Source organism: Meriones unguiculatus, chromosome 15 (genome assembly GCF_030254825.1).
Source record: "Meriones unguiculatus strain TT.TT164.6M chromosome 15, Bangor_MerUng_6.1, whole genome shotgun sequence".
Classification (NCBI taxonomy): Eukaryota; Metazoa; Chordata; class Mammalia; order Rodentia; family Muridae; genus Meriones; species Meriones unguiculatus.
This window is the reverse complement of record NC_083362.1, coordinates 58,076,889-58,096,368: the sequence shown is the minus strand read 5'-3', so window position 1 is coordinate 58,096,368 and position 19,480 is coordinate 58,076,889. Positions and strand designations below refer to the sequence as shown.

General features: G+C 41.1%; 1 protein-coding gene across 5 annotated transcripts in view; it reads left to right on the top strand.

The window, feature by feature from the left end:
- Bard1 (BRCA1 associated RING domain 1) overlaps window positions 1–17,891 on the top strand; it is an 84,108-nt gene extending 66,217 nt beyond the window's left edge. For 2 of the 5 annotated variants that reach the window (XM_060368590.1, XM_060368586.1), the window contains exons 10-11: window positions 7,794–7,891; window positions 9,009–12,144. In XM_060368590.1, coding sequence (XP_060224573.1) covers window positions 7,794–7,891; window positions 9,009–9,341 — 431 coding nt within the window. In that variant the 3' untranslated portion in view covers window positions 9,342–12,144. Of the gene's footprint in view, window positions 1–7,793; window positions 7,892–9,008; window positions 12,145–16,033 lie in introns of those variants that run through there. The other 3 variants (XM_060368587.1, XM_060368589.1, XM_060368588.1) reach the window with 3 other exon arrangements.
- The last annotated feature ends 1,589 nt before the right edge of the window (window positions 17,892–19,480 follow it).

Below are 19,480 nucleotides of genomic sequence, written 5' to 3'. Positions count from 1 at the left end.
ACGGTGGCAGTTTGGGCATCAGATCAAATAACCTCATTGACCTATTGAAGACAGAGAAAAATATATTTCTTGTTTTTTATCCCTTCTCCTTTCAGAGTCCTCAGCACTTTTTACTGTGCATTGTGCTTTTTTGGCTAATCTTTCAACAAATGGCCTTTTCTGTTTAATCCTTAAGAAATTGGCCATGTGATTTACTGTAAGAAATAGAACATGTCGGCTCTAAATAGAGATAGCTGGTGTTTCTTTAGGTGATTTTTTTTTTCATACCCAAGAAAAAGACATAAGGAAAAACTGGTCAGGGGTTGGAGGGTATCTGAGTTTTCATCTCAGTTTTGTCCCTGGGAGAACCATGTAAAGGAGTAGATGTTACTCAGCTTTCAAAACTCACTGGGTTTTCTGTGCTGTGATAGCAACTTAATCAAAGAACCTTGTTGCCATTCAAACACATTCTAGACATATCTTAGCTGGTACTGGCTGGCATAGAATTTGGTAGTTTCCTGAATAAGAGATGGTCAGAGGAATGTCTGTTGAGCTCAGTAATTGCAGTTAGATCACTGAATTGGTGGTGCTGGGAGGTTCCTGATAGCCTGGCACACCTGTGGGCTAGCTGTGGCAGTGGGGGTGTCCAGGGGTCACAGCCCCTGTACTGGTGCCTCTCCCCTCTCCTGCCCTGTTCTGAAATCGCTGACACTAAAGCTGACCACCTAAATGAAGAACAGAGTTCTGGATTCAAGGCAGCTTTCTCTTTATCAGGTAAAGATGGTGACAGCACCACTGAAACAAAGGAAATTGGAGTTGTCATGAAATCACTGTGTCAAAACACAGTAGAACCTAAGCTGCAGGATATGGTCAGTGGAATGGTACCACTCACTTCCCCAAATACTAGGCTTTGTTGGCTAGAAAAGGGAAAGATACAGGTAGCAAAGAGGAAATCCGTGAAGTGTTGTAAGTCCATGACAAAGGTGGTGATAGCTAACTTGGTCCAGCAGAACTGTATCACATCATGATAAACCCAGAAGAAAAACCAACAAATGAAGTGATCAGAGAAGCAAGATATTGAAGGGAACGGACAGAGTCGACAGAAGATTTTGTGCTTGTGATGGCCACAAATGAAGATAATTCTTTCAGCTACGTTCTCCCTGTGCAATAATCATGCTGATTCTTTTACTTACCTCTTGCAAGAAAAGGGGTTATTTACTGTTTTTATATTGCAAAAAATGAATGTCGAGGAAGCCACATGTATTACCTGTGGTCCTGTCTCTAAAGATATGCTTCACATCAGTTTTGCAATATAAATCCTTGTTTTACTTCCGGATGGTGCGCAGAAAATGACTGAAGGATGCAATTGAAATGGTAGCGGTAGTTGTGGAATGCTTCTCTTGTATTTCCAAATGTTTCAACCCCACGGTGACAATGCCTGAGCACCTTAGTTTAGTTGTGCATGCATTGTCCTAAACTGTCAGGCTGCCACACATTGTTAGTAAGAAATCCTCACCCGAGGAACATCTCTGGACTGTGTCCTTACACTTGCTGTGAAGCCAGCACAGTAGGCTCTATCTGTAGACTTCGCACAGCCATCAGAGCTGCTCTTCAAGAAATTAGGATCGGTGTCATGGCAACTTGTAAACAATCCTTCCATTTTTTCCAGTTTAAAAAAAAAAATTATCCTTGGGTTTGCTTAGTAACTACTACCAAGCTGAAGATTTTGTGAACTGGGGTGCAACTGGTGCCTTCTGATGGGAAACCGTGCTGCCCTCTCTGCATTTAGTATCTGCCAGTGCCATGCTGCACAGCTCTGCTCTGTCCAGGCTGAGTTCTGTTGAGTGGCAGCAGCACTTTGTTCACAACAGCAGCAGGTACCATTGTGGGCATTAAAATAACCAACCAAATAAGCCCACAAAATGGAGAAAGCAGCCCACAGGCACAGTCCACCGCACTTTGGTTAGTGTCTGCTGGCTACTTCTGGTACAGTGGCCATTGCTGCAGTTACTCGCCTCAAGATTGTGCTGCCCCGCAGGTAGAATCAAGAGTGGATGTGTGTGTGCCTAAGTGACGCAAAATGGAAGTAAGAGCTTAGACGGAAAAGAATGAGTTTCTTGCTGATTTTGCTAGACTGATGGTATCTTTTCGGCTCATATTTTGTATACAAACAGTATGTGGCCAGCGTACTGGGTGTCATTGCTGGGATGGTATTGTGACCTAATCATAGATTTTGAGCCTCATTTTCAATATACAGTAAACGTCATTCCACACACATGTCCCTTTCTTTTGAAACATGGTCTTATTCTTTACTCAAGGCTGTCCTGGAACTTACCATGCCATCCTGGTTGGCCTCAAACTCACAGCAGTCCTCCTCCTGCCTCAGCCTCCTAATGTTGAACATTTCATATGTGAGCCATCATACCCAGCCAAAGTTAATATATTAATATCAGCTGCATTAGATAGCACTTTAACCAGCGATTACTTAAAATAATGCAATTTAAAATATTTATTGTATGCCAAACCATAGTTTATAAATTAGAACAATAAGATTTAGGACTTCAGCTCAGCAAATTCCAGTGATACATTCTGAAAAATGGTGGAAGAGAGCTATTTGAACATCAAAACACAGGCAAAACCAACAAAATAATCATAGGAATAGGGAATTATGGAAAGTTTCTTAAGTGTTGTCTGTTGTTGAATTTGTGAAATATATTTTATTTCTGTTTATGTGTGTGTGTGTGAGAGAGAGAGAGAGAGCATGTTTATGCAGGTGGTTCCAGAGGCTGGAAGAGGACGTTGGGTCCCCCAGGTCCGCAGCTACAGGCAGTTGTGGGCTACACGATTGTGGGTGTGGAATCTTAACTTTTATCCTCTGCAGGAACAGCGAGGTCTCTAATCTCTAAAGTGTCTCTCTAGTCCCTTGTTGTTAAATTGAGTACACATTCATGATCCTAAATGAAGGGGAAAGTCTATTGACAGCACTTAGCTTTGGAAGAAATGGGGTATTCAGTCGCTAACATTTTCTTTTATAATGTGCAACATCTTGGAACATTCAAAAGCAGCTTAAAATCATTTGACATATTCACAATCACGCCTTTTAGAGTCCAAGGTTTAGCTTGCATACCAAAAGATATATTTTTTTGTATATAAAATGCATAGGATTTAGAAAGCTAAGCAGACTTGGGTTCAAATTCCCATTCTGCAACACTTAACCAGCTAAATGGCTTGGAACCAGTTAACTACTTTGGAAAGAGTGCACTGTAAATCCTATTGTTTGTGGATTCTACACTTTTGAATTTGATCTGCATGCTAAATTTTTGTAATCCCCAAGTCAGTACTTAGAAGTCTTTGTAGACATGTGGGATGCTGTAGCTTGAGGCGCAGGTGAACATGCTCCCAGCCGGGATCATGCGTGTGATTCTTTGCCTGCTCCACTTAGCTGCACACTGGCAACAAGAGGCCCTCTGCATAGGCAGAACATGCTTCTCACATGGATTTGTGTTTGGTGAGTCCCTGCTTAACGTAGCCCCCAAGTAAAGCACTGCAATGCTGTCTACCCCGCAGAAAGACACTTTTCTAGAGAAAACAGTTGGAGGAGAAACTTTTTTCAGGGCTAAATTTTCATGTTCCAATGTTAAAGAATGGTACATAGTAGAAGGACTATGGTGATTGTAAGTACACACAGAACAAGAGGCATTCATCAGTTTATAAAAATGTGGGACCCCAAGTCTCACAGGAGCCCAGCATGCATTTCTAGACCAAACACTGAGTCTCCCCACACTCAGGGTTTGCAGCTTCTTTCTCGAGCATGACTACTGCAAGTCAGGGGCATCTCACCCATACACATACCCCTACCACATTGCTGAAGAAAGAATGGTACACACAGTAAAACACAGATAGTAGCTGGAATGCCTAATAATTGTCAGGGTTTTCCATTGAAACAATACCAGCATCCTTGGACTTAGAATTCGAGAAACAGGATGTCAGGACTGGCCCAGCAGGTATCAAGCCTGATGATCCGAGTTTGATTCCTAGACCCCCATGTGGTAGAAGAGAACCAGCTCCTACAAGTTGTCCTCTGACCTCCTCATGTATGTGTGTGCATGCACACATGAGGCATACACACACACACACACACACACACACACACACACACACACACACTAAATTAAAATGATTTTAAAAACTTAAAGTTGGGCCATTTTAAAAAGAAAAATGCCAGTGTTTTGTCTTTTTCTTCTTCTTCCTACAATTTCATCAGAAACCATTAGTATATAGTTTTATCTCGTTAAGAAATGCATTTCTTTTAATGTTCTCTGGTTGGGCCCTGTGCTCATTAGTACTTTATTATTTAAATAGCGGGAAGGTAATGTTTTCAGATTATTAGACACCTTTTATGCATTGGATTATAACAATGCATTCTGCTCCTGGGATGAATATTAGATTACACAGCATCCATAGATTTCATAAAGTAATGTTGCCATGATGACTTTCCACTAATGAAAATGAATGGGAAGAAGGTGTTTGGAAAAGATTTACAGGTGTTAAGACTAAAACAGCACTTGAGCAAGTACCTTTTATTCATAGTCTACTCGTCTGTACCCAAGGAAATAACAATAAACATTTCAATATTTTTCATATTTCCTTAATGATACTCTAGTTTTCCTTTCAACATTTGATATTTCATTGTTATTTAGTACCATAGATGAAAGAATTAAAACTCTAGCTGAGCATGATTTCCTACCTTACTACAAATTTCACATTTCATTTGACTATCACAGCCAAACCACTAATACTTCTAGAATATTTCAACAGCAATTTAAAAAAAAAAAAAATGAAGGTAAATTGGTCTAGAATTGTGTTGTAGAAATAAGTATGCATTCAAAATTTTTTTACTAAAAAAGTCTAATTATTTTTGCTCTTAGTGATTCTGAACTAAATGTGAAATGTAATGGAAAATTTTTTCTTTAAATTACCTCTCTGTCAGTCAGATCTAACCCATTCTTCTGAAGGTTTTCAATTCGATTGGAAGAGAGGGAAGAGGTGAATCTCAAGCTTGGCTCTGCTCGAGTCCGACTGTATCCTTGACCCGAGTTCCATAACCGGCTTCGTAACAGAAATGCAAATTCTCCTGGGTTCCGTAAACTGCTGAGCAGGAGTAGGGACTGTCATTTGCTGTCATGTGTGCCTTGGCCGCAGCCTATAATGCTGACATCCTTCTTGTCTTTCACACATGAGGAAGACCTCAGATGCACCTGTGAAGGAGTTTACTAATGCATTAGTTATTGACAGGTAGATAGAGCTATGAAATCACATTCATTTTCACTCACTTAAAGCCTTCCAGTTTTATTGAAAGTTGAAGATTAGTTTTGTAACAAAAACTTAAAGACATGTTTTGTTTATGTGAGCATGTGGGTAGCTTCTGCTTTCCTTTTTTTATCAGTGATCTTGGCAAATCAGAGCTCAGACTAAGTTAGGTTTTGTTTTTGTTTTTCTGTTAAAGATGTCATGAGCTTCAGTTTTTGGCCCTTACTTTACGTTTGCAGGTTGACTCATAGATGTTTTATCATTATTCTAGTTTGGGATAAGGGGTAAGAAAGGTTAAGAATGGGTACCTCAAAGTCTTGACCAGGCTGAAGTGAGCTGTCACTCCTGGAAAGTATGAACTGTCTTTCATGTCATTTTTATTCTGTCAACATGGCTTTTCTTCTCATCCTCACAAGATCCTGTTTATTTCAAGCACAGCGTGAGACAGTTGGGGTGCCGGTAGCAGATTGACAACTTGGTTCTGGGTCACTTCTGCTCAGAAAGGAGGCTTTCATGGCTCTTCAGAGTTACAGACCAAGGTGTCACCCTTCATCGGAGTCTAATCACTGACAATTTTTACCTATTAGGATGTGAAGATATTTTGGGCATATCTGTCTAATTCTCATATATGTTTATATGGATAAAAATTTCTTTTGGATAAGTTTTTGATAGCAGTGGTTGAGGCTAGCATGTTTCAAATATCTAGGAATTTGAACAGTAACTCTGGTTTGATTTTTTTTTTTTTAATTGCTGATACTTTCCCGTTGTTTTTGTCTGAAAAAACTGAGGTCATTAAGTGAAATAATCTCAAAGACAAATAGAAAATTGTCTGGAGACTTTTTTTTTTATCACGAAGATAGTTTATTATGACATCTATTTGGAGGTGCTTTCTTTGTTTTTTAGTTTGTTTGTTTTTGAAACAGGCTTTTTTTTTTTTTTTGTGCAACAGCCAACAGCCCTGGCTGTCATCAACTGTTTTTAGACCAGGTTGGCCTGGAACTCACAGAGTTCCACCTGCCTCTGCTTCCCCAGTACAAGGTGTGTATCACCTTGCCTAGCTTAATATCTTTAATCAGAACATAATTATATTATCTCCTCTCTTTTCTCCCTCTAGCCCCTCATAGTCACTCTCCTCCAGACCTGTTCAATGTCCCCCACTCTCAAGTTGATAATCTCATTTTTTCAGTTATTAAGTGCACATCTGTATGTGCATGCACAAGGAGATAGAAATAGTGCCTGCTGAATCAGTTTCTGTTGCTTGTGTGTATGTGGTTTCAAGGCTGACCACATCGGTCAATCCATAAGGAGGCTCATCCCTAGGAGACACTGACTCTCCTCCCAGCAGGCTGTAGTCACCTATATTTATTTATTTAGGGTAGGACCTCTTTTCTTCCTCATTAATTTGTCTATTATTGTACTATTGTTCCTGCCCTATTTCTAGGAGAGGATGTTTCACAGCATACTTTGTGGTATTCTGGCTCTTAGAACGTTTCTACCTCTTCTTCTGTGATATTCCCAGAGTTAACAAATGCAAGAGCATTGGTGGTGCCTGTCTGCTAATGTCCCTGCTCAGGGGTTTCCTACTCACTAGACAGCAGGAGCAATCTTTTTAAACTTAAACTGTAAGCACAATTGTTCAATCTGTTGGAAGAATTCTTTCTCCAGGGACTATCAAGCAAACTTCTCCGCAGGAGTGTTGTCAGGTCCCAGGCATGTCATGGGCTCTGCTCAGCATGTGTTTATACAAGCCCTGCTGAGGCCCTGCCGTGTGCGTACCTGAGAGAGGTGCTGTAGACGAAAGTACTTTTCTAACTTTGGATCATTGGAGTCTAACAGGAGACCATATATATAACTGCCAAAATAAGCAAATCTTTATTAAGTGCTTAGTTCACCGAGGGCTGAACTTACTCATTGCCTAAAGTCTTCCATAGAAAGGGAGGAAGGATTTCTTTTTTTTTTTGCATTTTTTTAAGTACAGAAAGCAAGCTTCATCATACTTTCTTTCTCTTTTCAAAGTGGTGTGAATGTGCAGGCGCGTGTGTTCACGTGTGTGCTGTCACTCTGTGTGTATCGGTGGTGCACTGACCTGTGTATTCACATGTTGGTACCAGAGGCTGATTTGGGGTCTCCTCTCGTCCTCTTCTCCCAAATTTTTGGAGACAAGGTTTCTCGTGGAACCCGGAGCTTATCATTTTGGCTAGACCAACTGGCCAGTGACCTCTGGGGGATCTGCTTGGTCTCCAGAACCCTAGCACTGAGCATGGCACATACTGCCACACCCATTGGGGATACAAACTCACTTCCTTATGCCTACACGCCACACTGTTCACCTGCTGAGCTGTCTCTCCCGCCCTGGCTTTATTGTATTTCCTTTTGGTATAATTGAGGCTTTAAGATTTCAGAATACTTAGGGCATGTAGGGCAACCATAAAGAAGAGACTACTAAGGTAGATGTCACCTATGCTCACATGCTATTTATTTGATTAATCCTCATTTCTCATCAGGGGTGAAAGCCTGTCTGCAGAGCAAAGTGCGTGAACCGGAAGAAAAGCACGAAGTTTCTGGAGGTCCACAGAGGAGCAGGCTCAACAGAGAGCAGCTGGTATTTTTCTTTTATATACTACTTGCCTCCTCTTATGGCTTCACATCATTATCACCATCGGGAAAACTTTGCCCTTTCATCCAGTTCAGGTGACTGATTAAAATTTTAATTGTGCTGATTTCAAGCACTTGATTCTGAAAGATGATCACGGCATGCAGTAAAATCCAGAAGGTAATAATTTCACACTGTTAATGGATTTTTGGCATCTCGAACATTCCCATAAAGCCTTCAGAATCTGGGGTAAATCTCAGATACAGGAAGTAGCTTGAAAGAAGACTTACAGCTGTTGCTGGGATTTAGTTACCATATGCCTTTATTGCCACATATTGCAGTTTTAATGGACAATATTCCATTATTCTTTTGATATATATAAGTATAGTACAAATGACAAAAGACATTATCTAATTGGATGGCTACCCATGACTACATTGTCTGTTGCGGACTGGCAATGCATCTCTGGAATGCATCTCTGGAACCCTGAGGCCACACTCCTACCATGGCTGCCAGAGAGACCTTAAGTAGCACAGAGGGACCTGAATTTAGAGGAACAGAACCAAACTGTCTGGGAAAAAATGCTACTCTTTGGTTTAAATCCAGGTGGTGTCTCTGATGCTTACTTTAGATGTCTTAGAATTTAAGCAATTTAAATCCTACCCATGTATACAAGCATCCTAATGGAGAGGGAATTTGATGAAGAGGTTTTTGTTTTGTTTTGTTTTCTCTATTTTTTAGACAGGGTCTCACAACAAAGCACAGCCTGCTCTTGAACTTGTGGCATTCTTTTCTGCCTAGCCTTAGAGCTAGTATTATAATTGTATACTACTAATGCCTGGCTACAGATTGTTTTATTTTGTTTTGTTTTGTTTTTCACTGCAAAACACATCTGAAATTTTAGGAGAGTAAAAAAGATTAGGCAGTGGCTGAATTTTAGATGGAAAAAATTATAAATAAGAAACACTTTTCTAAGTATGCTTCCTGATCCCATTAGTTTGGTTGAGATAAAGTTTGTCAGCACCTCGTTATGAAGCTTCTTAATGACTGCTGTGTTTATGTCCTTCATTCATAGTGTTTAAAATAGTTTGATCTACTTGTAACAACTGTTTTCTTGCTGTTTCAGTTGCCGAAGCTGTTTGATGGATGCTACTTCTTTCTGGCGGGAAACTTCAAACATCATCCAAAGGACACCCTCCTTAAGCTCATTGCTGCGGCAGGAGGCAAGGTCCTTAGTAGAAAGCCCAAGCCAGACAGTGATGTGACCCAGACCATCAACACAGTTGCATACCATGCCAGACCTGATTCTGACCAGCGCTTCTGTACACAGTACATCGTCTACGAGGATCTGTTTAATTGTCGTCCAGAAAGGGTTCGCCAGGGTAAAGTCTGGATGGCTCCTTCCACCTGGCTTATTAGCTGTGTAATGGCCTTTGAGTTGCTTCCCCTTGACAGCTGAGTGACATACCAGGTGAACATTTTAAGTTGAACACGCATGCTTTGTGAGAACACAGCCACTGTGATATGTTTGATCATTTGCTTTTTATGGATAGGCAGAACTGTTCATATTTCCCCCTTTGAATTACAAAATAAAACAGTTGATGCTAGCTTAGGAATTCATTTAGATGCCTAAACTGCTTTTAATACTTTTTTCTTTCTTACTCTCTTGAGGGTGGAGCTATAACTCAGTTGTTGAGTCTTTACGAACCATGCATGAGGCACAGGGTTCCACATTGGGAACTGCAAAGAAGTTTTCATTTTACAAGTGGCCTGTGGGGTTTTGAGTAATCATGTCTTTCAGTTTTATCAGCATCTATCAAAGATTAGTAAGTGAGATGGCATGAGAACTACTTGTTAAGTCTACATGTGGTCTGTCTTTAATTTAGCATCCTTTAGTAAACAATATCATCTGATGATTTATTCTGCCTCTGCTGTAATGATAGTATAGCATTTATATAAAGGCACCACTGTAGGTGAAAAGTTCTATCTGGAGTTATCTTTTTCTTACATTGTGTTTTAGTTTCTTGTGTTTCCTTGGCTTTCCTTTGTGTTTATTCATTTGTAACAAAATCTTGTGTAAATCAGGAAATCTTGATTTGAACCACTGGATGTTAGTGGCAAAATCAGCAGTATGCTTTTATTGTGCTCATTTGCTGTCTGTCTACTGTGCATTTGTGCATACCTCTATTTTCTGTAACTTATTTTAGTGTCATTGTTTCTTAGGTCTTGCCAGTTTAGAAAGCTGCCAAAATGTCAGCTCATTAGACTAGAAGCAATCTGTTTGTGGTAAATCTCCCTGGGCATTACTAAAATAAGTCTCTGTGAAAATGTAATCCCTTCCCCATTCTTTTTTTTCCTCTTTTCCTGTCTTTCTCCTTTCATCCCTTTTATTTGTTATACTGGGTATGGAAGGATATTGCATATTCTAGACAACGACCTACTACAGAACTATATCCCTAGGCCAGTTTGACACCTCTCTCTCATTCTCTCTGGTGGGTGAGGGGTGGAGGTGGGTACGTTGCACATGGCCTTTATTCAGTTTGAGACAGTCTTGCTAAATTAGCCAGGTTGGCCTTGACCTCACCCAGTTTTAATTTCTTTATAAAGTTTTTAGGTGGGTGGATAGGCGAAAGTTTGAGATTGCTTGATTTCTAACATTTTTCACCATATCCTACACAGAGGCTGTAGCAGGAAACACGGAGATAAGAGTGCGAAGAGCTTCTTTCTGATATGGAAGGAGCCAAAGCAGAGAAGTAGGGCAGGCACTACCCGAGCATGCGCACTGGTAGCTTACCCTGTCTGCTGGGCAGGTTCTCATCGTGAACGGACAGCCTGTGTACTTTTAAATGGTCTTAAAGAAGAGGATTCTTTGAGGAATCTTCCGAGAAGCTAAAGTGTTTGCAGCACTGCAGTTTGCAGCAGGAGGTCCCGAGAGCACCGCCAGCTCTGTTGTTAGATGCAGAGCTGGGCAGAGTGACCACCAGCCGGTAGAACTGTCCCAGCTCGGAACACCAGGAGGCTGCAGTCCTTTCAAGACCCGCTTACTAGGGAAGATTGACATTCTGCCGATCATTTGAAAATAGACCTTGCGTCCATTCTCCCTTTACATACTATTTTTCCATGTCAACAGGTATATTATATGAGCAGAATGCTTCCCTCGTCCTGGCTTCCCAGGGTCAACAGTTCTGAAAGTCTAAGCTCTTACTCATGTTTGACTCACAGTTCAGGGTAACGTCTAGATTAAGCCATTTACAATCTGGGCGTTTGGGTTGTAGGGCTTTGTTTGCTTTTAATTCCCACCCTGAGTTACTTTCTGTTGCCTCTGTTGTCTCATTCCTGATCAAATTTGTATCTCTTCTTTGCTGCTAATTCCCGTTTCTAAAAATGCCTTCGGGGTTCCTGTTCATGTTTTATTTTCTTATCTCACCCTCTTTCTCACCCCCCCTCCTACTAGTATTACTATTTTTGAATGCTCTCAATGCTGATTTTTTTAAAAAAAATTGTTTGAAACAGAAATACGTTCTCAGAAATATGCACAAAAACACAGGTTGAGCTACACCAAAACTTCCCTCCCTTCCCCTTCCTCCTCTTCTCTTCTCTGAATGGCAGGGAGAACGTGGTGACAGTGGCCAACTCTAAAGACGAAGGTTTGGTCCAGAGAACTTAATGTCATCTATCCAGTTACATGAACAGCATCACTGAGTAGGATTAAGATGTGGAGATGTCACGTTACCATAGGCGGCTCTTCAGTGCCGGGGGTGAGGGTGTGGCTGCTTCAGGGAGGTAAGGACCGAGCCCAAGTGGGAGACATCTTTGGCCTGTCTGTCACACGGCTGAGCCACCGACTCCCACTCAGAGCCTAGGGATAACTCCTTAGTGTCCTTACAAAGGCTCCTGTTGCCTCTTCTTTCCTGTAGCTACTCACCTGTCCCACATACCGCGTTTCTAGTTCCTCCATTGCTCTCTTTCCACTCTGCTTCTTGCTTCCAAGAATTGGTGTCAAGGGCTTCCAAACTCTTCTCTCCCTTTGTGGATGCTCTCGCTGTGGTTGCTGTAGATTCACCTCTCAAACAGCTGCATAACTGGCACCATTGCCCTCGCGGTAGTGTTTGCCACCCGTCACTCCGTCAGCAGTGTCAGGGCTTGGTTTATGTTCAGCTTTAACACTTACAGTTGTGCTTCCTTCTGTAGAAATGCTTGTAATTATAATTTGCCCTAAATGGATTTAAACTTATAAATCATTAAAATTACTTGTGCTTGTATTTGTGACTTGTGTAAAAATGGCTTATTTCCATATTGAAGAATGAGACTGAAGAAGTCTTCCAGCTGTTGTGGTCGTGTGGCTCGGTAAGCACAAGGTGCCTGTGTTAGTTACTTCCCGACAATTTATGAGAGATTTATTATGGCTCTCCGTTCCGGGTACAGTCCATCCTGGTGAGGAAATCTGAGGGACAAGAGCTCTAACCATCTGCCACATCCATTGGCAGGAAGCAGAAACGGTTGAATGCTGGTGCTCACCTCCCATACACTTCCCCCTCCCTCTACCCCTCTTCCCCTCTCCATTTCCAGTTGAGACCCTCAACCCACGAAATGATGTCATACCACCCGTATTCAAGAAAGGTCTTCTCACTGCAATTGCCCAAATGTAGATATGCCTAGAGGCTTTTCTACTGGAGCATTCTGATCCTGTCAGACTGATAGTGTTAACCATCACAGGTAGCTTTTGGTTTTGAGAAATTCATTTGAATGGTGATGTGGAAGAGTAAAAGTCACTGGGTTATCAAGGATTCGTGACTGAGGTGCAGCCCTCAAGGCCGGGTCCTGTACAGACTGGCTGGTTCTACTGTTTGTCTTCTAGTTTGTCTCCCTGAGGTCTCAGTTGCAGAGTTGGAGGTATGCTGCACTCTTCATGAATCTCAAGTGTTCTGAGCACATAGCTACTTTCAGGCCACCTCTCAGGACCCGTGTGAGTTCATGGCTCAGAGATGTCTCTAAAAGCAGCTTAGGAAAAAGTAGCTTTGGCAGCATAGTTTGTCTCAGACTGGAATAGACATGGCTATTCTTTCCTTCCCAGTTTGACTGCTGTCTGCCCTGTGCTTTACTGGAGTAGATGCTATAAACATTGTTTATCAAACTGCATAGGCCTCCTCACTGCAGGGATGAACCTTAGGAAGGCCTGGCTTACCTACTTTGGGCATGGTGCCACAAACAAAGCTGTCTCAGGCTGAGCCCCCAGGTACCCTTGAATAACTTCATACATCTGTAATGAAAGGAAATCTAAGAAGAGCTGGTTTCTAACTTTAGTTCTAAAAACTAAAAACTAAAGTCAGTAGCTCCACACTTTGCAGGGAGCGGGTGGGTACTCATTTCCCTGCTGGCTGAAATAATGTGACCTAGAAGATCCGCTGTGAGTCGAGTCTGAAAGTCTTTTTCTGGAGTTGAACTTAGCTGTGGGTTTCTTAGAAACTGTATATAAGTGTTAGATAATTAGAAATTTTGAGAAGAAAAATAAAAGGGGGGGATGGGTAGAGAGATGGCTTGTGGGGTAAGATCCCTGGCTGCTCTTGCAGAGGGTCCGGGAACAATTCCCAGGACCCACATGGAGGCTTAGAACTGTCTGTAACTGCAGTTCCGCAGGATCTGACACCTTCTGGCCTCCGCCGACGTTGGTACACAGTGTACTCAGGTGGTAACACAGACATATGTGTAGACAAACGTTTATAAAAATAGATAAAATCTTAAATTTAGGGAAAAATAAATTGTCCCACATCTAGGATTCATAAACTAAGTGTCATGTTACTTTTTACAGCACTAAAAATAGCCTGACACTGTCATGAGAGCCACGTACATAGCCCCCTCACCACAGTCCTGGACACTGCACTAGTCTTTTGTTGCATTTGGAAATAGAGTTAACCCTTTCCTTGGGAACAGCAACTGCCACTCCTGCTTTTTTCTCTTCTTTACACTTGCCTCTGGTCTGCCCTTATGATCCCTGGGAATTTGTTCCAAGAAACCCCTCAGAAACTGACATCTAATGTCAGCAGAGAGCCTGCGTGTGCTCTCTGTGCTTTACATTGTCTTTCGGCTAGCCGTCATACCAGTATAGTGCAGGCACCCTGAAACTCCTGTTTAGAGAGTAATGACAGGAGGGAGAAAACACATGAATAGAACAGATGGAATGTTTTTTTTTTCTAAGTATTTTGGATCTGTTGTTGAGATCCAGACAGAAGTCACAAATATGGAAAACTGACAGCAGCCTTTAGAACTAAGGGCGTTAACCTTGTATGCAGATTTCTTTCCTACATTATTGCATATATAATTTCAGGTGGTTACCACCCCCTACCAATAGGCTCCATCATTATTTAATCTGGTCTCTTGTTGTCTCTCTCGAATGTTTCTTTAAATCAGTTAAGAATATTTCACAGTCAGTTTTTATGGAGAAAGTTTTCGGTATGTCAGAGGAAGTCAGCATCTTTACAGAACATACCACCCGGCCTTCACATTTAAATTAGGTGCTGAAGTTAGGCCTAAAACATTAAAATTAGAAAATGAGCCTGATCACTATGTTACAAGTTGATTAGATTTGGGGTATAAGGTTCAGGACATTACAGTTCTTGCAGGGTACAGGTGTGCGGGTGAGTTCAGCCTTTTGGTAATAATTTGAGATGACCTGGTTCATGTGGAGTTTGGGTTGGATGCACGTGTGGGAACACCAGAGGCTTGCCCAAAGCCATGCCACTCACTAGGTACAGAGTCTGCACAGCTATCTATTAAAATGCATTTGTTAAAGGAGTCTGGGCTGACACAGACTCCTGGGGACTTAATGGACTGGGCTGGGGCAGTGAGAAGCAGAAATGGCATTCTACATTTGCTGTAGCTACCTCTGCTTCAGCAAGCGTTAAATCACCATGCTTCAGTTTGGAGACAAAACAGATCTTAAAATCTCTCCACTCTTAGTATACATCTGCAGCAAATTGGTCGAATTGATTTATTAGCTGTAACTTAACCTTATCCAAACCAGTGGTTGTCAACCTTCCTAATGCTACACTATAACCCTTTAATATAGTTCCTTATCTTCTGGTGATCCCCCAACCATAAAATTATTTTCATTGCTACTTCATAACTAATTTTGCTGCTGCTGTGAATGGTAAATGGTAAATATCGGACAGGCAACTCCTGTGAAATGATCGTTTGACCCCCAAGAAGGGTCGCAGCCCACAGGCTGAGAAGCACTGGCCAAAGCTAACCCATGTTAAAATAAAACAGTATAACTGAAATCGTTTAGCTGAATATGGTCAGCATACAGCATATACATCTATAAAAATTTTAAATGAGTTCATTAAAAATATAAGGTATATATGACATCGATATGTTTATTGCTTTCTTCACTTGAAATAAATAAAACAAGGAAAAAAAAAAAAAGACAGCCAGTCATGGTTAATGCCTTTAATGCCAGCACTAAGGATACAGAAGTAGGTGGATCTCTTGAGCTCTAGAGGCTAGCCAGTTCCACATCGTGAACCCCAAGCCAGATGGAGTTGCATAGTGAGACCCTGTCTCAAAAACAGAAAGCAAGCAACAACAAAACGGCCAGGGAGATGGCTCATTAGGTGAGGCACTTGTCACGCAAGCCAGCGAACGCGAGTCTTGTTCCCTAGAATCTTCATGATGGGAGGGGAGAACCCACTCCCCACCGGATTTGCATCATGGTAAGCGTGTACACAGGGAGTAAATAAATAAAACTATAACCATTAAAAAAAGCATGGCCCCAGTTCCTTCTAAGCGGCTCACTCAGTTTAAAGTGGGTCTTAACTAGGGGCTAAGTGTCTCTTCTTGGGGGGTATCAGGGTAATGTGTGAGCATGCGCACATGTATACCCTCAAAAGTTTTCCAAAAAAGAGCAGGAAAAAATATGTGGTTTTACAAATGAGTTTACAAAACTCCCCAGATGTCTCTTGTGCCTACTTTCCGCAGCTGCAGTCTGCCACTTTAACACCGTTTTATTTTTGGAATTAACCTCTAACATGGTACACAATTTAGAAGTTGCATTTTTCATTCAAGCACCTTTTGCAGTGCAAAACTTTATATGTGCCTGTGTGTGTGCATGCACTTCTCTCAGTGTAACCAAATACTGTGTATCTGAATCCCCAGGACACACGTTTCTGAAACAAAGCTCTGGAATATGCAGTGGAATATAATGCTGTGCTTTCAAGTCATCGCCACTGTTGTTCTCGGGGCAGCATCTCTCTCCTCCAGCTGACATCCTGAACCAGGTGGTGAATTCAGATTGCTTCTCTAGCCGCGCGGAAGTTCCGATTAACATGTGATCTTTAATTTCTATTGAAAGAATGAGTTCTAGGAAGTGATGTGCAGAATTGTTTCTTTTGCCCTTTGCCCACGTATGACAGAAACCATGACGGGCAGGTAATTGACTTCCAGTAAGTACTCTTATTTAGCTTGACGCAGAGATTTGTGTGCGGTGATACATACGCATTTTATCCTTTCCCTTAAAAATACAGACCTGGGCTTCACATTTTAAAAGGAAATCGAACAAGAATCTGACACCGATTTGATGAACAATCCATGCATTAATTCATCAAATATTTATGGAGCACCCACTGGATACCAGGGATTAAGTAGGTTATGGCCTACCCAGGTCTCAGGGTACCTTGTATTCTAGTAAAGAGCCGAAGGACCCCACATCACTGCACAGATATTGGTCCTGGCAAGACAGCCCCTCGTCCTATTGAGGAGGAACAACACCTTAAAAACAGATCCATTGTGGTCTTAGGACAATGTTAAATGACCTGCCTTGCCAACCTTGCCTTAACTGGCAAAAGAACTAACCAGCCTAACCAGTGATTGCTCTGGACTTTAGTCCTTTTTGGAAAAGTACCAAGATGTACTTTAGAAACAAATGAATAGTCACTGTGGAAGCTTTCGGAGGCCATGCCCATAAGTCGTCCACTCAGAGAAAAATAGTGTTGTGGTTTTTTTTTTTAATTCTTGAAATGATACTTTAGTGTTTTATAAAAGAGGAATTCAAGTCAGGAACAAGAAATGCTATTTAATGAAACCGTGAGTTGAAAATGTTTTTGCTACCCATGTTTAATTTGCTAAGGTAATGAATTTAATCTGAATATAATTTAAACAGTGAGATCTATTTAGGTTCGCTGGATCTAGCTTTTAAAGATGCATCTTTTAAATATTCATTCTGACTTTCTATGAATCCAAAGATAGTTATTAGTTGGGGGAACTGGCTTTTCTCTGGTGTCAGGAAGTTTTTTCTTAATAGAATCTTGGCATTTGAAGAATTTGTTCTGTAGCAAAATGATTTTGTACACATTGAAAATGGTTCAAAAGTGTGCTAACAGATTTAGACCCAGGAAACGGGTGTGTGGTGTGTGTGCTAACAGGTTTAATCTAAACTCATGCTTCCTGCAGCCTCTGTCCAGAAACAGTCATTCTGTACACTTTCATATTTACCTCCCATATGGGATGTCTGTCCTGTGTTCTTTGGGGTTGTGGTTTTAGTGAGCCGTTGGTTTTATGGTCTAGTATGTGATGGTCTGAAAACTCAGATTCCTTCTCATCATCTTCCCAAAGGTCATTTCTTTCTCTTTCCAGGGTTCTCACCAAGATCATTGTGGAGACATTTATATTTCAGGTTATTTGCAATGAATGCAAATAATTGCATTTGGGAGATAAACTTTTGTGTGTCTCTAGAACTTTCATTACTTAAAAAAAAATCTATTTGAAAACTCGGGTCTAAATCTTACATAACTTTTTAGTTCTTTGTAAGAAGGCTTGTAGTATAAAGTTTTCACCAAGATAAGCCTGTTGCTGTAATATATACTGCATTTAGCTTTTCCTGAAAGTGTCTCCCCTGAAAACTTCTGTCTCACTCCCATGCAGACTGTCTATGAATGCTCTATCCTTCAGGCTGTTTGCTCTTCCCAGATCCTGGGAGCCCGCTGCTTCTCTTCATTGTTGAATTTCCTGTTATCTGCTGCATGTCTATATTTTGTTGGAATTTATGCTTCAGTATCTTCATCAGAAAGAGTGTAATAAGTAAATAAAGTAAATATTTGGTTTGCAAAAGCTATTTTTTCATTTTGATAATTTTCTATCTGACTACTGAACTTTCATTCTGCCATCACAGCCTGACTCTTGGGCTTCAAATAATTTTAAGGGGCAGTTGCTTCCCTCCAAGTGAAGTTGTGTGGGGTGAATGAACCTGCTTCTTCTCTGGTTCTGTTGGCAGATACGGTTGAACACCTCGGATAAGTAAGAGGTGACTACAGTATGTCATGTTGAGGGCCATATCCTGTTGTTGCTTGTGCCATTTCTTTTTCCAGGTAGAGAAGAAAGCAATGCCTTTGCTATCCATACTCATTTTACTGAAAATGCAAAATTGTTACCTTCTCTATATTTAATAGTGCTTTAGTGTACTGCCACTTAAGGAATAAAGGCAATCTTTCCTTAAAATGACTCAGCTTAGCCTTTTGAAAGTAATGTTTGCAGAAACAAGCACGGTAGTCTTGTGGGTCTTTGGACAACAAGCCTACAAAACTTAGCAAACATTTTATTTTCCAAACGACACAGGAGACCATGAGTTGGAATGTCTTGACTCATCTCCTGCCCAGAAAAGGCCAGTATTCTTTCCAAAGTATTCTGTATACACAAATGCCAGTATCTCCATGACTGGTCTTGGTAACAGCAAGCCTTTCTGTCTCATGTTGCCTGGCAGGCACTAGTATAGAGAGATTTGTAAATCTTGTAGTTAAAACCTAGGCCATATTCACAAGAGCTTTCCTAGAGTGCTGATACATGCCATCCACATGGAGGGATGTGATGAGGACCTAAAAGACACAAGAACAGAAGTTACTGGTTAGGAGGGCCTCAAAGATAAGGCTGTATCTGGACATTCTAGGCAAAAAAAGTATCAATATCAAGCAGAAGGCCAACTAATCTTCAAAGGAGAAGGGGGAAGCAAACTGAAGTAGATGCTTTTCTTGATGTTTGATGTGGTCAGAATTCCTTGGGAATTGTCAGAAAGGCTCTTTTCTTTACCTAAAGGTAACCTTGTGCTTTTGTGGGTTTCTTCTAAGAAAATCTAGCCATTTAAATTTCATTAGATATCTGTTGTGGGAGTCAGGAACAATAAACCACTTCACCTGTTTTGAGTAATAAATAATACACAGAAATAATGTTCAGCTGGTTACCTCTGGGAATGTTGTAAAAAGTATACAATAATTTTTGATGGGATCCACAGAGCAGAACAGGGAATTTAAGAGATGAGATCATTTGTTGCTGAGATCATCAGCCTGTGCGGAGGGTCAGGAAATGATGAATTGCCCTTGTTTTTCCTTTTCCCTCCATCTTGTTAGCTATTTCTTGCTAATTTTGTCCCAAGGTATACTTCACATGTGTTTCTGCCTGTGAACCGAAGGCTGGCTGATTGGTCTGTAGCCTGCTACATGTTTTTGTTTCTGTAAGACTTCCATTCACCCTGCTACAACCACCCCTTTGCTGGTTTTAGCCCTGCTGATTGTTAAGAGTGTGTTAACTTGTGAATATGGCCTAGGTTATTCACCC